We start from the raw sequence: 20,367 nt of genomic DNA, 5'->3' as shown, positions 1-20,367 counted from the left end.
GGGGAGCAATGTCTGGCATGCATGTTATCACCTGAAATACAAAGTAATGAGAACGCATGTCAGGATCACATATGTGAGTGTACGGTATGTACAGGTACAGAAATTAAGCAAGGATATCAATATTCTCCACTTGATTACACATCTCATATGCAACAGTGTGAGAATCATGTAAAGGGTGTGGAGGCAACTAGGATAGTGGCAGTAGTGAACTACACCTGCTTGTGCCATGGTTATACTTACATATGATCACACACCCAACACAGGAGTCCACTTGTAGTGTTGTCCATAGTAAGAAAGCCCCCATAACATATGTCTATAGTTCAATGGCAAAACATAGCCATGTAGTATTACAACTGCCAGCAAAGGAAGTATCCAGGAGACCTGTGCCCCTAGCTAACAGACATTATTAAATCCTTGCTGTAGTCTACATCCTCTGTAGGTGTTACACAGTTGCTGATCAGTGGCATGTCACTGGTACAGATCTAAGATAGGCTTACTGATGTAATTCCCATTCCCCCTAAGTATATTAAAACATATGCATCATGTTGGAAAAAAATGGTTACATACCTGATGGAATACAATACTCCTCTTTTGAAAGATACAGATAAATATGTGTTGTGGTAATGTGTTCACCATAGAAAGTAACTCTCAAACACAGTGGTTTCCCTGGCTAGGAGTTTGGCTTTTTACGATGGTTTTCATTAGCAGGTGATTTCCTGTGAACCAGTCTGTGATTGAGTAATGCTAATCAAAGCATACACAGCTGATTTGCAGTGTAATCAGGCAATTCCATGCAACTATTGAAGGATATATAAGGCCTCAATGTATAATCCATCCCCATTCTCATACGATGGGGTAGAAATACTATGTCAGCACAGAGAGGATGAGAGGTAGATGCTTCTTGCATACACATGTCTGTGCTACAGACTGCAGCTACTGCTGCTGCAGGCAATAAGTATAGTGAGAGAGGCTGCAGAATGTGGAGGACAACAACACTTATGAGTAAAGGTGTGACAAGAAGCCACAGCACTTCTTTCTTCCCCAAGCTCCAGGTAAGGCAAAAAAAAGGCTGTTATTTTTCTCACTGCATTGAGTTTAATTTTTAGGAACAGGAAACATTTATTTATGTACTATGTATAGGAATACAAGAGAAGCTTAAGTGTACTGCTATTTGACTTAAGCGTACTGTTATTTGCATTTTGACAATGTCATTAAGGGCTCCAGCTCTGCAAGTATTCTCGCTCATCTCATTTTTGTTGGGAACAGTCTTTTATTTATGTACACTAGTGCCTTTACTTTCTGTGCATTTTGAATGTCTCACAGTTCCTGCTTATACCGCGGTGGTGGTGCTGCGGTAGTATTGTCACCTCACAGTCAGACGCTGTCCGGTTCGATTTCTCAGCTAGAGCTTCTTCTGCGTGGAGACATGCGTGAATGGGCGTACCTTAGTTGAAGGTTGTGCGTCAGGGCTGGCAACTCGGCATGTAAAAATCAACTGCCAATCATTAGCGGACCGGAGTTCCGCTGTGGCGACCCCTAACCGGGAAAAGCCAAAAGACACAACAACAACAACAGCTCCTGCTTATGTATACAAACATGAGAGAAACAAGTTGCATTTGAATGCTTTTGAATGTCTCACTTAAGTGCATTGCTATTTGCATTTTGACAATATTATTAAGGGCTCTGGCTCTGCAAGTATTCTCGCTCATCTCATTCTTGTTAGGAACAGTTTTTTATTTATGTGCACTAGTGCCTTTACTTTCTTTGCATTTTTAATGTCTCGCAGTTCCTGCTTATGTATACGAGCACAAGAACTTTTGAATGTCTTGCTCAAGTGCTAGAGAGAAACAAGTGTACTGGTATTGCAGTCGAGTGCTAATTAATTCCCTTGTACAAGGGTGTTAATTCAAGTGCTAGAAAGAAACAAGTGTACTGCTATTGCAATCAAGTGCTAATGAATTCCTTTGTACAAGAGTGTTCATTCCTTTGCATTGTACAAGGTAGGGGGGTGTAAGGACTCAAGTGCTAATTAATTACTTTGGATTGTACAAGGGAGGTGTCTTTTATTGATGTATGTTAGTGCCTTTACTTCCTTTGCATTTTGAATGTCTCACAGTTCCTGCTTATGTATACACTTTGAATGTTTTGCAGTTCTTGCTTATGTATACAAACAGCTTTTGAATGTCTCGCTCAAGTGCTAGAAAGAAACAAGTATACTGCTGTGGTGTTAATTCCTATTTCGTGTGTGTGTGTGTGTGTGTGTGTGTGTGTGTGTGTGTGTGTGTGTGTGTGTGTGTGTGTGTGTTGTCCAAAGTTTAACAGAATGTTTGGCTCATACTTTAATCTGTTCATCTTCAATTTTGTGGCTTTCTGGCAAATCAATGAGAACTGAATTCACTAAATAATAACCATTTAAGTTTCAGTCTTCCTATCTACAATATGTAAATGGATTGCTGATACTTTACTATGTTGTACTTTTAAAAGAGATAGATGATGCAGTCCTGAGAATGTCATCTTTGGCGGAGATATTTAGTAACTATGAACCTGTTATCAGTTTGCCATTTATCAGTTTTTTTAATGTAAGATATTTGTAGATGAAATAATGAAATATAAAGTTGTTTGCTAGCGGCAACCTCTTCATTAGTTAGAGATCTCTTTAATGTAGAATTATTTAGATGACTTTTGCATTTTCTTTGAATGTGGGTTTCAATGCTGTTTCAATGAATATGAGTTTCAAGGGCAGAGACATTTTAATGCTAATTCTATTTTCATTGTGAGATGGTATAGCTTTGTTTAGCAGATGTCTGTTAGTGTTTGTGCTATAAAATGTAAAATAAAAGTTTGAAATGAAATCCAAATAATCATTGTAGAAGAAAAGCAGTATGCATATTACAGTGGTTACAGTAAATAGAGCAAAATAGCCAAGTAATGGGACATTGCAATGGCTGCAAGTGGGATGGCTGTGTATGGGGGGCCCCATTTGACCTTGATTTTGTGAGGGGAAAGGAGGACAAACTCAGACAGCTCTTGGCGGCACAAACTCTAGCTACGCCACTGATTAGTAGGCCATGGAGAATGACTTTTGGAGGTCCTAGAAAACTGTAATATTCTGGTTCATCTTCTCCCTTCCCAGTGAACATCATTGCTACACATTTAAAAAAAATAGTTACAATTTACTACAGGGGTCTGGGGCCATATGTCTGTTCTTCAGTTTGCGTTTGAAAGTTGGTATCCCACAATTCCTTTGGAGAGGGCAGAGTTACATAATTATGCATGCAAATTTTATGTTAATCAGTGCAGAGTTATACACCTATTTTTCATGGGCCTTTGTCCAGATTTTTGATGTTTCCAGGATGAGAAGTATTATCCACAGCCAAGTTAGAACTCCAACGAATGACGTGAAATTACCACCTATTGGCCTTTAAATAGGCTGCATTCCCTCCCTTACATGTCATGTTGTAACTTTCAAAAAAATCGCCATGCTGCTTAGCATTGCGCAAACTCACACAAACCATGTGTAAACAAAGCTTAGCAATGTGCAGATGGGACTAGACCACTACAAGGTACCTGTAAGTGTAGAACAGCTTTTCTGCATGGGTTTGCACATTGCTAAGCAGGGCAGGACTACAACAATTGAATACATCCAGTTTCTATTTTTAGATGTATAGTGGATATCTGCTGTATATGTAAGCACAGTTAAGCATAGCTACACAATGCACCACACCACACAAATAAGCACATGAAAAAAGCATTAATTAAAATTGAATACATCTAGTTTCTATTTTAAGATGTCTAGCAGATGTGTACTGTATATGTGAGCAATGCTAAGGACAGCTGTGCAATGCACCACACCATGCAAACAAACACATAAACATAACTAACTAACTAAATAAATAAATAAAATTGTAATTTCATGCATGTACTATCTGTTGTTCACCATTTGGCCCAGGTTAATGGGCCAAAAGGTATTGTGCTGTGCTGACCAACTGTCCTGAAGTTTTCTGGACAGTCCACAAGTACGGTACAGTCTCTACAGTGTTGCTTACATGGAATTAAAATCTGTGTTACTGTGCTCTCCCTCAGCAATGCATTAATATGTATGCCATGCTGCCAAGGAGGAACCGTGGCTGTGTACACAGGTACATTCCATGTAGACTCTTCACAGAGCCTACATGGATTTTATTGAATCCTGGGGTAAGTTATGAAGTTGTAGCTCTGCAATAATACAACTAAAGTTGTTTTCCCTTTAAAACTGTATATTGCATAGCAATCATTTGCATAGTATGCTCTGTATTTACAGTATCACTGCACTTTTGATACCTTTGTTGTGGATAGCTATCCCTAAACAGCATTGTGAGACTACCCATATCTCTTAGTAATGGCTAGTCTAACTGGTGTTCTTTGTATGGTATAGAAGCAACTATTAAACTGTAGAAAAATATGTTCCCTGTAAAACACAGCCAAAGAGAGAGAGAGAAGTTATAACTGCGCTATGGCTTAAATTGAGATTTGTATTAACTTATCAATAGCATATGCTAGTGCAAGTTGATGTTATCATCTAAGTGTGGGAGATCTCTGTTCTTGTTGAAAAGGCATTTTCTAAGGTATAAAGGTGGGGGTTACCTTTTATTTCCTCCAGGCTTTGACTAAGGATACATGTAATCTTCCAATATCAGATTTATTCTGCACTATGAGGTGCTTATTCTAATTTAGATTATCAAAAACAAGAGCATTGGTAAGCATCCTGTTTAGTTGTATGAAGATGTATTCGAAGGAAGTGTCTGAGTTTTTCTCACTTTTTACCATACCCCTCAACTGTACAGATTTTTGCAGAATATCCAGATTTTTGCCTTATATTTTTGGCCCATTTTTTTATAAAGTTGTGGTTTTCTGGCATATTAGTAGCAAATCATTAAAGATTGAAGTTAGAAAATAATGAAAGACATTTGAGTTTTAGACTTAATACCCTTCAGAAAATTCATGCTAATGCAAATTCTGCTATTCTATCAACTTTCTAAGTTTGTAAGAGCAAAATTACAAAATTTTCCCTATTCCTGGGCCTTTGTCCCACCATTATTTATGTCTTTGTGCAGATTTCTTTCTCTAAGAGACTGAGAGGTATGCTTGGTACATTTTTTTTCAAATCAGATGGAAATACCAGAAAACTGCAGTCTGGATGGACCATTTGCTAATAAACTATGTTTCAGTCTGAACTATGTGTCAAATTATTCTTTCTTTTAATGAAAAAAAAAAGTTTTCCTTCCAGTACTGTGCAGTCAGGATATGTGACTTCTGGGATTCCAGATAATGGAAAAGGCTCTTGCCACCTCTATAGTGCCTTTTTTAGGCAATGCCCTGAAGACAAATTTACCACCGTAACATCTGCAAGCAAACGCAACCTGAGGGTTATGCTACTCAATGCTAGAAGTCTAAATCTCAAAATGCACTTGCTCGAGTCATGCCTAAAACTGGAGAACATTGACCTCTGTGCAGTAACAGAGACCAGGTTCAAGGCTCCAGAGAGCACCCCAACGCTACTAGGCTACATTGTATATCACACTTTTTGGGCCCTAAATCTGGACCTAAGCCCTAAAAGAGGTGTGGACTGATGCCCCAAAGACGGTGGTGTATCCATCTTCATAAAGGATACATACACCTCCAGACTAGTTGCCCAACATAATGCATCAGAGATACTACAGTTGCAACTAACACTGGATAAAACTGCAATCCAGGTTGTAGCCTGCTATAGATTCCCCACAAGACTTCCACTCCGCATTTCTGAACACTCTGGAAAGCATTAAGGTTCAACCTAATACTGTTGTACTGGGAGACTTTAACTGCCGCTTCATTAGCTGGGAAAATTACTCCTGTTCCAACTCATTCGCCCAAAGTTTTCTGGAATTCATTAATTCCAGTGCCCTGGACCAACTCATTCTCACCCCTACCAGAGGTAGAAACATTCTCGACCTGCTCATTACAAACATGGGGGACCGATGCTCTACACCAGTAATCAACTCCTCCCTGGTTAGATCTGACCACAAGTTAATCACAGTCGATATCCAAATCCCACCCTCACCCCCCCCCCCGAAGGAAACCACAGTGAAGAAGTTTTCCAAAGCCAATTTCAAGCTTCTAAAGACAGAAGTGGCAAACTTCACATCATCCATGCAAATGGGGAATGGGTGTATGGCTGCTGAATCATACACCAAGGCACTTTTTGAGCATTTGCACAAATGCATGCATCAAGCCATACCAAACAGAACCAAGATACTGTCCTCCAAAAAAAGGAAGCCAATCTGGTGGTCCCCTGCAATTAACAAACTCTTCAACAGAAGGAGAAAACTGTTGCAGAAAAGGGTGAAGTGCCAAGACTGGAAAAATTTCCTTGAAAATCTCAACAAAAAACTGAGATCCCTCATCAAATCCTCCAAAGCTAGGTATGAAACCAAAATTGCTACAGATGCTAAAGATAACCACAAGGCATTTCATTAGCTGTGTCAAGAATCTGCATAACAATATGCAGATGTGCTCTGAGCTAATGCACAATGGCACCAATTATACTGAACAACAGATATTGCCAATATCTTGGCCGACAGGTTTACTGCAAACCTTACCCCCCTTCACCCTCTAAAGGACCCATCCCAATACCCGAGGAATGCCAAATCCTTAATATCATGGCTCCACAGGCAGAAGCCGCACTATCCAAAGCCAAAAATACAGCTTTCATAGGACCTGATAATATACCTGGCTGTGTTTTATATGAATTACAAAGGGAACTGGCACCACACCTGAGTGTCTTGTTCAACCACAGCCTTACTTCAGGCTTTGTTCCCACAGAATGGCGCACTGCTACAGTCATTCCACTCCACAAAGGGGGAGCTACTACTGACCCTGGAAACTGCTGCCCCATCATCCTGATGAGCCTGATCTGTAAGGCCATGGAGCGCATCATTATAGACCTTCATAAATAAGGATATAGGGAATCTTCAAACCCTGGACCCCTCGCAGTTTGGGTTTGTGAAGGGCAGATCATGTCTGCTCAACCTGACAGACTTCTTTGAATCTGTCACCAGATCAGTCGATGAAGGTAAGGTAGTCCATACAGCCTGCCTCAATCTAGCCAAGGCCTTCGATACCATCCCCCACTTAGGGATCATTGACAGACTCACCAACCTAGGGATAAACCCTTATGTCATAAGATGGGTTGCCAGCTGGCTCATGGACAGAACCCATACGGTGAAAGTAGCAGACTCCAAATCCAACTACCGGGCAGTTACAAGTGGAGTCCCACAGGGATCTGTCCTGGGTCCTTTCCTGTTTGGTATCTAATTCTCTGAAGATCAGGGCAACACCAAGGGACTCTGGTTAACCAAATTCACAGATGACTGCAAACTGGGAGCTATTATTGACTCTCAAGCTGATGTAGACATCCTACAAAAAGGCCTCACAGACACCAATGACTGGTGCCAGAACCATGGTCTTAAGCTCAGTGCTAAAAACTGCATCATCATCCTCTTCAGGAAAAACATGGTGCCCACGATCTACCATATTGACAGTAGCCCACTCAACTCCCAAAGTGTGATAAGAGATCTAGGGACACAGGTAAACAGCAACCTCTCCTTCGACAACCATGTTGCTACTGTAGTTAGAAAGGCCTTCAATGCGGCATACCTCATTACAAAATGCTTCTCATCCAGGAAGAAAGAAGTCATAATCCCTCTCTACTCATCCCTCATTAGACCCATTATTGAGTACAATGCCCCATTTGGCATATACCTCACTAGACACCTACAACAACTGGAGAGGCCACAAAAATTTCACACAAAGAGGATCCTAGGACTCAAACACTTGCCCTATACAGACAGACTCAAAAACTTCCAGCTTTACCCCTTCTCATATCGTCTACTTAGAGGCGATCTCTGCTTGGCATACAAAGCCATGTCTGACCTAGGGTTGCAAGACATGCTTCATCTGAAAAAGTCTCAATCCCTCCACACCACACGCTCCAAAGACCTCAACTTTATCACCACAATAAACAGAACCTGCTGGAGGGACAGGTTCCTAACCCAGAGACTTCCCATACTCTGGAATAGACTCCCCATTCATGTCAAGTGGAGCACTTCACTAGCCCTCTTCAAGAAAAATCTTGAGTGGATGGGTAACAGGAAATTCACCCCGGGGATCACTTCAACAGACTTGCTCGATAGGGCCACAGGAAACTAATATCCGGCAACAGGATGACTGGGAATATTCTTGGGCTAGGCTTGTGTTTGCTCTAGGGCCATTAGCCTAGTACTCACCTAGGAACCTATGAACAGAAGAAAACCACAAAGCCATATTCCATCTGGGTTCTTACTGATGCAACACACTACGAGGACGTCATCTGTTTCCTAGGAATGGTTCAGGTCTGCATTACACCAGCCTTTAGTGAAAGTAGAATCTTCTTGTAAAGTATGTTTACAATCGCTTAATAATGCTAGACTAACCCTCCAGTAACTCACTTTGCCCTTGCTAAGCTAACCCCCTCCGTAACTCACTTTACCCTTGCTAAGCTAATATATAATTGGTAGAGACCCCCAAAATGATATAAAAATATTTCACAAACAGGAAATAAATGTGAAATATGCAAGCAGAATAATGCCGACTACCTTCAAACTGTTTGACCATGCCTTGAGGTAACCCATACATCAGAGGCTCGAGTGACCCAAAGATATAACTTCCAGATAGAGGACACACCATGGGTTTGGTTGTTGGGCATCACAGAAGGCAAAATGTTTCCAAGAAAATACTGTGTTCAACTAGATGGTTGACATCCACATTGGTGGCTTTAATTTTTCAGTCTTGGAAAAAAAAAAATCCTAAATACCGGATCATAAAATTTCAATCCTTAAGTGAGAAACTGAAACCCTGGAGCAGCAGACACATTAATGTGAAGACATGGTCTGACTCTTGGTGCTTTTTGTTGTATGTACTGACACAGGAAAATAAAATGATGATCAGTGTTTAGGTAATTCATCTGAATACCCTATTAAATGAATTACATTGATTAATACAGTTTGATTATTGTTATGGAAGCAAGTGTTGGATTTACTTGTAAAGATCTTGTACGGTCAGTGTTTAAATTTGTCTCTAAGGATAGGTAGAGATTGTTTATACTCTGTGGTAAAAGAATGGTATTGTTACATGGTTTTGTAAAATGACTGGTATCTTTTTTCTAGCTGAAACTGATGTTTAATCTGTTTTAATAAAGTCATTATTTTTTTAAAGTAGAAGCTTCTTCATGACAACTCTCTGAACTTCGACTCCACTGAAGGACTGGGGTACTTGTTTTTGATTGGTCAGCTCCTCGAGGGGGGCATAGGTTTGATTTTGAATCCAGTACATTGCTGATAATTATCAGATTTGTGCATGCATTGTTTATTATTTTAGTTAGTGTATGCTTACTGAATTGTTTTAAGAACTCACCCCACATTATTTTACTTGCTGGTGCCTATTCAATGTTTTCAATATTTAGCTGCTGCTTAGTCACTGGTCCTTTTCTTTTATCCAGTGTGCTTATTGCAGGTGCACATTTATTTGTGCTGATATCTAAGCACTGGACACTTTACCTCCATTGCATCTCAGTGTGACATTTTGTATCCTGCAGTCATATTAGTTGTCAGCTCTGAGTTGTTATTAGCATTTAGCTGCTACTCTTATTGTTAGGTGACACTTCTGATAGTTTGCCTTTTCACAAACCTATAAATCCTAGTGTTATTGCATTATAATTTAAGGCTTGTTATCCATCTCCTCCTTGCAATCTTAATTTCATACAGTGCTTACTACATAGGCACCGATAGCTTTTTGTCAAATAAAGCTCCCTGTTAGAAGAATATCAACTGGTCATCCTGCACATTCAACTGTTATTAAAATATGTCTAGGCTTTTGTGAACATTCCTTTAACAAAGAGTTACTGTCCTTGGTAGAGTTCCGGAGTTCCTATAACTCCCATATCCTCTGCTTAGCCCCACAGACATTCCCTTCCATAATTAAACAAAACTATTGAGCTATCATCATCTTTCCACTGACCAGCTTCCCTAGTCCTCCTATATTCAGGCACTTCATTAAGACCAGCCTATTAGACTTTATTTACCTTTTAAGAAAAGCATAAATCATTCAATCACCCTGAATCCTAAAACACTGATACCCCAGTCCTAACACATTTTTTATCCATTAAATCACTGTATAGAGAAAATGGACACATTTCATTGTATGCAAAACAATGTCTATATTAAATATCCAATGAGGTGGGAAAATTGAATCAGCAAATGAAATATCCAATCAGGTGGGAAAATAGAATCAACAAATTATATAGCAAGAAATGTAAACTCCTAGCCTTATATAAATCTTGTCTGCTACCATCTCATAAAACAAAACTTAACCAATTTAGTAAAGAACTCAAGAATACAATGGGAAGTACCAAGGTTGCCTACCAGCACAAGATAACCATCAACAGTAAAAGCAACCAGACCACTTTTAGCTATGTATATAAACTCTGCAATAATACCTTGCTATACTTTAAACTCACTGTAAAAGATACTACCAAAAAAATAAATAAATAAATAAATAAAATAAACAGAAACCATAACCAACATCATGGCAAATAAATCAGCTCTAACTTCATTCTTTCTACTATACCTCCTTTCCCTATGAACTGATGCCAATACTCCAGACATTAATATTGACCAAGTGTTAACTGCACTCAGTACAAAATAACTCATCCATGGGGCCAGAAAACTTTCCCATTTGCTTAGTGGTAAGTTTAAAATACACTTAGCCAAACTTACATCTTCATTGCAGATTTCTCCACAAGATGTGTAGCTGAAGTATGGAGAAACATCCTAGTTGTTCTGTTCTTAAGGACATCCTTCTACTGACCCTAGAAACTGCAGGTCCATAAATCTCACCAGCCGTATCTATAAAGACATGTAGTGGCTTATTGTAGCTATAACAAATAAGGACATACAAAATCTGCAGACACTAGACCCATCGTAAGATTAATGGTAGATAGTGACCTCTTAATCTTGTTAACTTCTTTGAAAATGCCAAGAAAGTCCTACAAAAAGGAGTTCCCAGCCATACTGCTAGTAATTTAGACATAGCCATAGCATTTATTTTACATTTCCATACTCTTGCACAATAAATAAGGTAACCTGTTTTAATATCTGCACCTTTGCAGTTTACTGGATTACTAAATGGCTTTCAAACAGACCACACTTGATCAGAATAAATGGTAGCCTCTTCAAAAAGCAAAGTGTAACTAGAAGGATTCCTCAATGCTCTGTCCTGAGCCCTCTCCTCCTATCTAATTCTCTGACGTATAGACAAATATTCTGTAAATGTTCTGCTTGTCTCTGGGTTATTTGTACTTAAAATATAAAAACTTCACAGGAATGCATGGCTAGGCTTTTTAAGATCCTCATAGATTAATAGTCTAGTAAGTATATATGAACTTGTGGATAACTAAATTTGTAGATGACTGCAGTTAAAGATTATGCTGAACCCCCCCCCCACACACACACACTGATTTGCTAATACTCCAACTTTCATCACACCAATAACGTGCTTTTAACATGGTCCTTTTCTTGAGAAGAGCAACTCCTCAGTTTATACCTATTCCAAAAATCCAGTTTAACACCAAAATATCAAAGCGTCTTAATATAGGGTTTAATGTTTTGCACTGTTCATTTCTTGCCTATGGAATAAGATTCCCTACATAATAGACAGCATAAAACCTAGTGGAATTCAAACTTTAGTTACTTGATTGGATGAGATCCTTTAAATTCACCCCAGGAGTCACTGTCTGCAAACTTTTAACTAAACCAAACTAAGCATTATCATATCTCAGTGCTTCATGTTTTGCTTCTCTTTCCTTTTCCTTCCCTTTCTCCTGCTTCTCCCTATTTCTCTTCCTTCTAACATAAACCATACTGATAATATTATGTCAACGTCTCATAAATTTGCTATACCTCCTACCATTATCTTCTGAACTGTTTGCTCAGCTCCAAGGATTCTTCTTTTATGGCACTATTGGCCAATCTTATAATGGCTGATTTACTGCTCGATTAGCATAAACCTATGAAACTTATGAAGCAACAGTAATCACATACAGTTATCAACTTTTCTATCTACATGCATTGTAGTAGTTTTTCAAGTGGCTCATGTATTAACATTGCAGTGTAATAGTTGTAACAACTGAAATATTAAAAGTAATGCTGTACAACAGACATTCTATAAGTGAGATACTCTGTTCTATATTCCTAGACCAATAATTCTGGACCCAGCTGATCCAACTGGAAATGTGGCTGCTGGGAATGGTTGGAAGCTTCTTGCTGATGAGGCAAAGGTGTGCCTAGAAAAGATTTATGGTTTTATGGATACCGTCCAATGGGATGTGCCGGTAAGCTGCTATAACCACAGGTGTAGTTGTAGAAAAAGCTATTATATTTGGAAAGTGTTTCACTAGATGATATTTCACAAGCAGTCACTCTACTCGAGCAACACAGGACATTCTGATTATTTCTAGTGAAAGATGACGTGCATTAATGGAAGCTTTCATACTACAGTTATTCACTTAGTAATGATGGCAACTCACACCACTGAGTATGAATGTTACTTCTCCTAAAGAAGTACATACAGTCTGCACTCCTTACAAAATACATATGATAACAGTATTCTAGGGTGGTCCATTGCTAAATCATATACTCAGCAAGCTTCATAACTTCTTCCATTTTCATTGCTTAGCCTATTAATTTTAAAAGACAATATCTGTGATATGGACAAAGGGAATAAAAACATCTACTAGGCTGTCATACTATTTTCTTACATTTTCTTTACATTGTCTGTTAATTTTAAAAGGAAACATCTGTGGAAAAATGTATGGAAATAGGAAATTGCTAAATAATATTTGTCTTATGATTTTATATTTTCTAGCCCTTCAAATCTATTTTGCTGACTGTGAAATTAGAGAAAGAGAACCTGTTCCAGTCTTCAGAAAGTCCTGCGATTACTATCAAACAAATTAAAGAGATTATTTATCAATGTTCCCGCATACCTGTTAGTCAACAATGTCTCATCATTGAAGATGACCCAGAAACAGGAGAGCTTATGGATTCAAAACAACTGTTGGACTATGGGATCTTCTGGGATGCTTCAGTATGTGTGGTAAAGCCGCAGCCTACTCACATATTGGTGAAAAATCATGTTGGAAGAACCACAACTTATAAAGTCACTTTAAAGGATACAGTTCTACAGCTGAAAACTAAAATTGAAAAGCTTGAAAAGGTGCCTGTAGCCCAGCAGAAACTAGTATTCTCTGGGTATCTCCTAGAAGACACATATACCCTAGAACATTATCAAATTAAGGAAGGATCAGTCATCTTTCTGACCCTCCGTTTGAGAGGAGGAAGGTGAGAGCCATTAGGCTTTTCACAAATGTTAGAGTAATGTCTTATGAACTGCTCAAATAAAACTCTCACTTCTTCCAGAAATAAAATAAGAGTAATGTAAATGAATTGCTGAAACATTATTGCCTGTATAAATATACTTCTTCCCAATAAGCATTTATTGCCTGTGTCATAACATGATTTGTGTTAAATGTATAATAAATGTGTGTAGATCATTTGATATGAAAGGCATCTTAAATCAGTCATACCACAGTGCTGTCTTCGCATCACCTGGCTGTCTCATTCAGCTATCTGCTTGGTGACCCTCTGTCAGGATCATACCTCTTAACTGCTTACAGCAAGAAATTTGGACAAAGCCATAAATAATGCAGGGGCAAAAGCCCCAAAGTAGACAGAATTTTTAAATATTTCCTTTACAAACTTAGAAAGTTGATAGAATAACAGGTTTGCATTAGCATGCATTTTCTGAAGGGTATGAAGTCTGAAACTTAAAACTCGTCATTATTTTCTGACTCCTACCTGTATTTTACTAGTCAACACCCCTTTAAACAAAAAAGGAGTATCCTTAGGGGTCAGTTTATACGTACTGGTAGGATGACATCCAAAGATTCAGACTATTAGAAGGAAAGTTTGAATCTGAAAAATATGTTTTTTGGGAAGGAAGTACCCCTTAGATTTAATTGAAGAGGTCATGGTAGAAGTATTACAAGAGAGAACAGGGAGATTTTGCCCTATTTTGGGCCATAGTGAAAACACTACAAGTTCAAGTGGTAGAGATAAAGGGAATAGAATAGAACAGGAGGGGATTCAGCACCTACAGGGGCATTTGTTGTGAAATATGACACTGATACACATAGAATTAGGGGTATTATCAAGCAGCACTAGGAGAAGTTTAAAGGGTACTCAGACTTGGATATTTTGTTCAGAAACCCATTACAGTTTACATACAGAAGAGGAAAGAACATCAAGGAACTTTTAGAGAATGGCAACCAAGAACCACACAATCATAGGAGGCCGGGTACATACAAATGCGGCACCTATGCACAATGCCCCTATATTTTGAATCAGGGGAGTGTGCATGTTGAGGTGAGAGACAGGACCATTAGAGCTAATTTATTTACTAATTATAACAGTGAAGGTGTGGTGCATCTTGCCACGTGTAAAGGCTGTGGGGCATTTTACGTGGGCAAGACTACACGCAAACTTAAGAGAAGAATTTATAAACATCTGAATGCCATTAAAAACGAGGATAGTAACAATGTCCTATACAAACATGCATTGACATGTGTCGATGCAGGATGGAATTTTTTTGTTCTGGAAAAGGTGGAACAGGATCCCCGGGGTGGCCCCTGGGAGACGAGAATCGAAGTTAGGGAACTTTATTGGCAGCTGGTACTGGAGGCCCGTCAATTTCCTGGTCTTAATGAACATATATCTATTGTTCCTATTTTGAAGATGAGGGCTGCTAAGTTGTAGGTGTAATACATGGATTTGGTCAGTAGATGGCAGCTTTGATTAGTAATAAAGTGGATTAGCTTAGTTTATTCTTACGTTACAGGTTGTTTTAAAAACCTTGTACACTGTGATGTTCATTTTAACATTCAGGTTTTATTTCATGGTTTTAAACTTCGTTTTCAATAACAATATATATATTTTTAATACATTTTTTAATTAAAAGATTACATGTATAAAACAAGTAGGATTTTACATATAAACCAAGTAGAATTTTAGCAAGTGTTTTGTGGTTGCTAATGAGTTTGCATTCGGTTAATTGTTTAATTAAAGGAAGGGGGAAGGGTTTATATATAAAAAGAAAGGAGGACTGTTTTATTCTTTATTCTATCTGATGAAGTCCATGGGAGACGAAAACGCTTATTTTTCAAACATTTGGCGTTTATGTGTATGTGAATAAACGGCTGTTCATTCCAACCTTGGTTTATCTATTTATTTTTACCTCTAAGGACTGGTGCTTTGTTTTCATGGTTGTATGTAATGTATAGGTTCTAGTTCACCTATGAATTTCTGAATAAAGGTGCTACTCACTGCTTTATTGTATACAATATGCACAAATGCTCTTAGTAACAAACATATATAAGTTAATAATCAGAATACATTGTCAGAGGGCAGTACAATATGGGTGGCAGTGGTAACAAAAAATGGTGGTAAACAGGCAAAGTGTTTCAAGTGCTGTAGTGTGGCTTAGGGATTTTTGGAGAAGGCCAGGCTATGTAGCACTTTTGAGACTAGAAGTGTTTGGATGGGAAATATAGGAATTATGGAGGCAGAGGTGGGTGATGACAATAAGTGAGAGTATCAAAGACGGAGGTAGTATAGCTGAACATTATGGTGAGTGGAGGTGACACATGGGCAAAAGTAACCACTTTGGCAGGGGATTACAAATGCAGGACCTGTAGGACCTAGAAGTGTTGATAATAGGGGCAAGATGGGACAGGAAGAAATGTGAAAGAGTTAGGAATTTGAAGTAAGGAAGTAGCAGAAGATAGTATGGGGGGGTTAACAGAACCAAAAGACATTCAGCTAAAGAGGCTCAGATATGGGGTATTTGAGATATAAATAGTGCATATTTATAAAGGAGGTAGGTAGTACAGATCAGATGGGGTGACAAATAGAAATGAGGTTCTGTGCAGGCTGAGGCAGGGGCACAGAAGTACCCAGGGAATGAGGATTCCAAAAAGATAGACTGCAAGGATTGTATGATAGTGGTGCATATCGGAAGGATGGGAAGGGATGAGGGTGAATGAGATGGTAGACTGGAAGACCCACGAATGGAGTATGCAGAGGAGGTTCATGGTAGGTGATCTAGTAGTAGAGCTTGTGCAACTCTGACTGACTTCTTATTGTAACTACTTAATTATTCATTTTGGGAGTTAATAATTATTTTACAGTTAGTTGCCCTGTAACACCATTGTGTCTGGCATTTAGCACTGAGGATTAGGTTTGTAGGCAAGTACCATGCAATCATTTTACAGACCATTACAAGCCTAGTCAGAAGTCACTGTTCATAAATTCCCTCTAGTCTCAAGGAGGGCAAGACAAAATAGATTGGGATTAAATTTGATGTTGTCCTCCTAACTGTCTAGAGTTTTTTCCTTGAAGGTGGCAGGGGTGCCACTCTGGTTGACATGTAGTGGAAGCTTGTTCCAGAGGTGAGGGATATGTTGGGGTATGATTCTATAATGCTAACACATCTTATTTATCTGTTGATGAAGGTTTAGTTCCTTTAACTAAGTATTTGAGGTACCATTAGATAAGTATAGGAATAGGAGGTCAAAGTCAGCTGGAATTGTCATAGCTTGAAAGACTAGATACACATCTCCACAAAAAATCTATAAAAGATTGAGTGCATCGAGAGGACTGCCATTCTGTCTATATAAGTAATACTTTAGAGACCACTGATCCTTTTAGCTATGAATCTCTGAGGTTTTTCAAGTTGAGTGATATGTTTAGAAAAATGCACAACAAAATGTGATAGTATGTGATAATGGGTCTGATAAGATACAATTAAAGGAGAATTAAGACTTCTTTGGATCTAATATAGATGCTCTTGAAAATTAGATGAGTCAGACAGAAGTCTTTCTGAATTACTGTGGAGACAAGATGGTCAAGCAGTAAGGAATTATCAGCAAGAATGACTAGATACTTTATGACAGTGACTGATTGGAGGAGTGTATCAATTACATGTAATGCAAAAATGTTTTGTTTACCACAATGAACTATGCTACATTTTTCACATTTAATTTGAGACCATTGTCCTTGCACATTTTGTTAACAAGGCCAAACCTATACTGAAGCAATTTTGAGTCAATGGAAGATTGATTAGCAACAACTAATTTAAGTCATCTGGAAACTGCAATAACTACAGCCCTGGAGTGCTGGTCTGAAGGTCTGAGAAGTTGATGACAAATAAGAGAGGACCCAACAATGAGCCCTGTGGAATTATTTTGCTTTCAGAAGTGGCACCTGCAACTCTAACCTCAAGAGTTCTGTCAGACAACCAGTTCCAGCATACAACATAAGGATTTAACTTCAAATGTACAAGCCTGTCAATAATGCTTGCATTGGGAATTGTGTCAAAGGCCTCGGTCAGGTCCATGTCTGATGTATGTACTGCATAACTGCTAACTGCTGCTTTGATTACTTTTTCAAAGAAATTTTCAGTTGAAGATGCAGGACCTTCCTTTGACAAAGCTGACTTGATCACCCAACACAAATGCACAGCTCAGCAAATGAGTCTTCTGTTAGATACTTTATTACTTAAAGCGCATTTCGTTTGCACTGAAGCAAACTTCTTCAGAAGTAAACAATTTACAATACATGTGACTTTTAAAAGAACAGTGGAAGTGACGTTTTTGCATCAGCAATCAAAGTCAATTAAACTCTCAAAACTGCTTAAAGCAGTATGTAGGTGTAAAAACATTTACCAGGTTACATCTCCAAACTAACCTCCTGTATGATAGTATGTTAACTTCTAAAGTATTAAATAAATAATTTCAACTCTGACACAGTTATATACTATAAAAATTGAACTACACTAAAACACTACATTAAGTATGGCTGTTAATCCAGCTTGACAATTACCAGAAGGATAATAAGACCTAAATAATTAATTTTAGGTAAAACAATTATCTACACAAGTTTATAAAAAAGCATAAAGTTATGCAATATATTAATAAGCTTAGCACCATCATTCTCATCTACCTAAGCTTTTGCATTTAAGTATGCAACTAATAGAACACAGGTCATTAAGACCAGGTAATTTATAGGCATTTAATCTCACCTGCCATGCAAGTTCAAGTTCTTCCAAATGTAAGGGGACAGGCCCACCCCACAACGGTTGACATACTTGGTCAATAGCCATATAAGTAAATTTATATCCATGGAAGGAGTGGATATGCTTAGCCAAAGCGTTTTCTAATTTAACTTTGGATATTGCATATTGATGGTCATACACCCTGTCATGGAGCCTGCACTCCATTTTACCAATGTAGAATGCAGGGCAAAGTTTATATCTTGCTAAGTACACATTTCTAGACTGACAATTAAATTTGAAATTCACCCTATACTGAACTTGGTTAATTGTGAAGGAATTGACAACTTCAATATATTTACATACACTGCAGGATTCACATTTGAACATACCTGTAATTCTAGGAGAATTTCTAGGTTGTAATTCCAACAAGCTCTTAAGGTTTCTCCCTCTCCTAAAGGATATATTAGGGGACTCACCAAGCTTATCCAACAGTAATGGGGTGACCCTAAATAAATTCGAATTCTTCTTTAAGATCTCGATCAATAAATAACTGTCCAAACTAAAGGTGGTAATAAAGTTTAGACATGGTTCGTCATTGTTTGATCTTAAACTATCATAACTATTATAAGTGTTTATGTGAAGCTGGTTGGCTGAAGTACTCATAAGAGGTGTACTAGTATTGATATTTGCGACTTGAGACTTGACGCTTAAAATAGGGTTATACATCCTGTTGAGTCTCTTTTGGCCAATGTCTTCTATGAGTTTATCCAATAGGTCCTCTGGGTAACCCCGACTAAGAAACATTGATTTAAGAACATTCATCCAAGAAATTGTCCTGCTGTGATATAATATGGGCAGCCCTCACCAGTTGCCCCTTGACAACTTAATGTTTCTGATGGAAGGGATGGCAACTCGAAAAATGTAGAAAATCGTTGGAGTAAGTACTCTTTCTATGGATTCTAGCCTCAAAACAACCTTGAGTTCTATTTTTCACCAAAAAGACATCTAAATAAGCTATTGATTCAGTATCAAATACTGAAGTGAACTGGAGAAAATCATTTGTTTGATTAAAATAATTAACCACTTCTATACTGGCCTGAGAATCATCTCTGAACAAGATAAAAATGAAGTCCAGAAAGCGGGTGCAATATACAATGGACTTATTAAAGTCAGCCCTCTTCAAAATAGACTCAGTTTCCCAGTACGCCATAACAAGATTGGCTATACTGGCCCCACATGGTGAACCCATAGCCACCCCTATCTTTTGTAAATAAAAATCATTACAAAACATAAAGTAATTATTCATCAATACTAAATCCAATAATTCCATAATCAAACTAATTTCCCCATTGGGTGCCCCTTTGTTCTTCAACGTAAGGGTAATCCATTCAATCCCCACCAAATGGGGAATACATGTATAAAGATCCTTAACGTCAACCATTAGCATGTTAAATTCATCTGAATACTAGCACTTATGTATTTTAGGGGTACCAAACAAATAGGGCAACCTTGGGAAAGACATTGTTAAATAGTTACATACATCCTGTTCTATTTGATCTATTATGAAGAGGGTGCAGTTTATTCCCCAATACATAGGAAAAGTACTTTTTCTAACAGCTATTTAGCTTATAATAGCTGTCACCCACAAAAAGTCAAACAAAATGTTTTTAAGGGGCAATGTATCCATGCAGCACGCATGGTTTCTAATGTTGAAGATATGAAAAAAGAATTAGAGTATATCAAAAGTTTTTTCATCCAAAGAGGATATCCTGAAGAAATGTTGGATGAAACAATAGCATATGTCACCAATCAGTGGAACATAAAATATAGACCATTATTGGGAGCTGGCAATATATTATTTAACAATTGTGATACTAAATCCCTTATGAACACATTGAATCATAATTATCAGAGACTATTTATATTACAATATAATTTAGGGGTAGATCAGATTAAAAGAATTATTTATAAATTTTGGTATTTAATAAGTAGTGATATAAGTTTGGTAAAATTATTGGGAACTAAACCACATTTTATATACAAAATGGGTAGAAATATGAAGTCTCTTATGGAACATAGATATACAGAGAAGAAAAGTAAAAATTTTTTGAGTAACAACAATAGAAGTAGTAAATGTGGATTCTGTAATCA

The 20,367-nt window shown here is 38.0% G+C and overlaps 1 protein-coding gene across 3 annotated transcripts in view; it reads left to right on the top strand.

The window, feature by feature from the left end:
* The window catches only part of LOC122799326 (2'-5'-oligoadenylate synthase 1A-like), a 290,809-nt gene extending 275,435 nt beyond the window's left edge, over window positions 1–15,374 (top strand). For all 3 annotated transcript variants that reach the window (XM_044068306.1, XM_044068304.1, XM_044068305.1), the window contains exons 5-6: window positions 12,304–12,439; window positions 12,973–15,374. In XM_044068306.1, the coding sequence (XP_043924241.1) occupies window positions 12,304–12,439; window positions 12,973–13,452 (616 nt within the window). In that variant the 3' untranslated portion in view covers window positions 13,453–15,374. The remainder of the gene's footprint in view (window positions 1–12,303; window positions 12,440–12,972) is intronic.
* Window positions 15,375–20,367: the final 4,993 nt, after the last annotated feature.

Source organism: Protopterus annectens, chromosome 4.part0 (assembly GCF_019279795.1).
Source record: "Protopterus annectens isolate FY-2018-M chromosome 4.part0, PAN1.0, whole genome shotgun sequence".
Taxonomy (NCBI): Eukaryota; Metazoa; Chordata; order Ceratodontiformes; family Protopteridae; genus Protopterus; species Protopterus annectens.
This window is presented reverse-complemented; position numbering and strand designations above follow the sequence as displayed.